Genomic DNA, 2,607 nt, shown 5'->3' on the forward strand with positions numbered 1-2,607 from the left:
CGCACACTGCCCAACCCCTTCCCTTTCGCTTCTGCGAGGCAAAACTTGCTTCTGCGAGCTCGCATCTACGGTCTAAAATTCGCAGGTGCGATTACAGTAGAAGGCCAAAATTTTAGACTTTTCCTTATGTCCAAATTTTGATCCATTAACCATCCGGAATCCACCCGAGGCCCCCGGGACCTCAACCAAATATATCAACAAGTTCTAAAATATAACACGGACTTACTCGGAGTTTCAAATCATATCAAACAACATCGAGATTATAATTCACACCTCGATTCGAACTTTTAAGTTTTCAAACTTTTCAATTTACAAATTTTTGCCGAAACATGTTAAATGAATCCAGAATGACTTCAAATTTGGCACACAAGTCATAAATGACATAACGGAGCTATTCAAATTTACAGAATCGGATTTCGGTCATGATATCAAAAAGTCAACTATGTGGTCAAACTTAGAAATCTTTAACCTTTAAATTTTTAGTTTCCGTTAAATGGTCATAACTTGAGCTAGGGACCTCCAAATTATATTCCGGGCATACGCCAAAGTCCCAAATCACGATACGAACCTACCGAAACTATCAAAATACTGATCCAGATCCGTTTACTTAAAATATTGACCAAAGTCAACTCAGTTGAGTTTTAATGCTCTATTTTACATTTTGATCATTTTTTCATATAAAAACTTTCCGAAAAATTATACTGACTGCGCACGCAAGTCGATGAATGATAAATAGTACTTTTTGAGGTCTTAGAACACAGAATTAATTATTAAATTTAAAGATGACCTTTTGGGTCATCACATAGCATGAATTAAAAGTGGTTATTTTTCAATTTCTTCCTAGATTTCAATTCATGGTTTCTCCTCCCCCGCCCTCAGCCCCACCCCCCTTTTCTTTTTTCCTTTCTATTTAACTCAATCCTATTTAACATAATATATCCCCTCAAACCATATCAAGTACTCAACTTCACAAAAACACATTCCAAATACTCCATCAAAAAGCACTTGAAAGAAAAAACAATTCTTTTGTCATAGGAAAATGGAAGGTCCAAAGACTTCTTCATCTATGAATAATTTTGAAGCTGCAACAAATCAAGAAGAGAGTGGATGGACGACTTATTTGGATGATTTTTCATTAATGAACCAAAGGGAAAATAGATCATCTAATTCTGAGGATGATAGTTTTGGCAACCCTTCTTTGCTATCTGATGCTGCTTCTCATGTTAAGAGATTGAATTTGAAGAAACCAAGAAATAAGAAAATCTCTGATCCTGATTTGGAAGACACTGCTAGTTCACCTGTCAACAGTCCTAAGGTAATTATTTAATTTTATATTATGTTTTCGACATGTCTCCTTACCTGCAAAGACAAATTACAGTCTTTAGGTTCTTATCCTAAACCGATTATATTTTTGATATCATGAGTTCAAAATCTATTACTACTATTTATTACTATAATTTTAATGATATTTGACATATAATTCTATACTTCATATTGAAAAAACGCTGGGTTCATAAGAATTCAATACTTATAATCTCCATCTATTACTCTCACCGTGTTGGCATGGTTAGTTTTTAATGAGTCTAACAAGTGAAAATATTTTTTCCTTGTCGGCTATGTTAATATTTGAACTTAGATCTTTGTGTAATATTCTGATATTATATTAATTGTGTGATCACTTCATCTAAAACATACAGAAAATATTATGTGTTCAACCTCTACCATTCTGTTTTGTTCTGATAAGTGTTCTGTGGCCTCAACAGGTAAGCAGTTTTAAGCAGATGGACATCAATTACAGAAGAACAGAAAACAATAGCGGAAACTTTCTGGTAATTAATACTCCCATATTTTATTACAATTTTTCTCTTTGCCTTTTGTTTTTACCTTTAAATTTTAACCACAACTAAAACAGTTAGTACAATTAATTTAGGGTGTTTAATAATTTTGTAGGGAAATGAAGGAAGCTCAAGACAAATAATCCAAGAAATGCAGAATGTAGAGAGAGGCCACAGCATATCTTTTGAAAATAATGGCTATACTGACCTGAAGAAGAAAGGACTTTGTCTTGTGCCTTTATCCATGTTTGTCAACTACAAGGGCTGATTCTCTCCCTCCCCTCCCCCCCCCCCCATGTAAAAATTTGTACATTGTTTTTTCTCTAGTCCATTTTTGGATATAAAAGATCATTATGAGATAATGAAGTGGTCTCATTACATCATTATCCTTGTAAGTTGTGATCCACCTACGGAAAGGAAAAAAGGTAACAAAAAGAAATTGAAGATTTATTTTTTTTAAACAATATTATTGAAGTAAATAATTAATTTTTCTTATTAAGGTTAAATATTTGATGAGATTAAGTTTTATACATTACAACATAAAAAATATTTAGACAGTAAAGTCATTTATAAGGTAATTATATAAGTATATCGGCTAAACTATAGCCAAGGAACACTATACATAACCAAAAAAAGGAGGTTCTTGGTGCTAAACTATAGCCAAGGAACACTATACACTATACATAACCAAAAAAAAGGAGGTTCTTGGTGCTAAACTATAGCCAAGGAACACTATACATACCAAAAAGTTAATTTTGTTTCTTAAAAAAAG

General features: G+C 32.8%; 1 protein-coding gene across 1 annotated transcript; it reads left to right on the forward strand.

Moving 5' to 3' along the window:
• The first annotated feature begins 930 nt into the window (after positions 1-930).
• Positions 931-2,330, forward strand: LOC104097836 (vascular-related unknown protein 1-like). Its single transcript, XM_033656536.2, has 3 exons — positions 931-1,315; positions 1,764-1,829; positions 1,951-2,330. Exons 1-3 carry the CDS (start codon positions 1,040-1,042, stop codon positions 2,101-2,103), a joined length of 495 nt encoding a protein of 164 aa, XP_033512427.2. The 5' UTR covers positions 931-1,039; the 3' UTR covers positions 2,104-2,330.
• The last annotated feature ends 277 nt before the right edge of the window (positions 2,331-2,607 follow it).

The sequence above is a fragment of the Nicotiana tomentosiformis genome, chromosome 6 (assembly GCF_000390325.3).
Source record: "Nicotiana tomentosiformis chromosome 6, ASM39032v3, whole genome shotgun sequence".
NCBI lineage: Eukaryota > Viridiplantae > Streptophyta > Magnoliopsida > Solanales > Solanaceae > Nicotiana > Nicotiana tomentosiformis.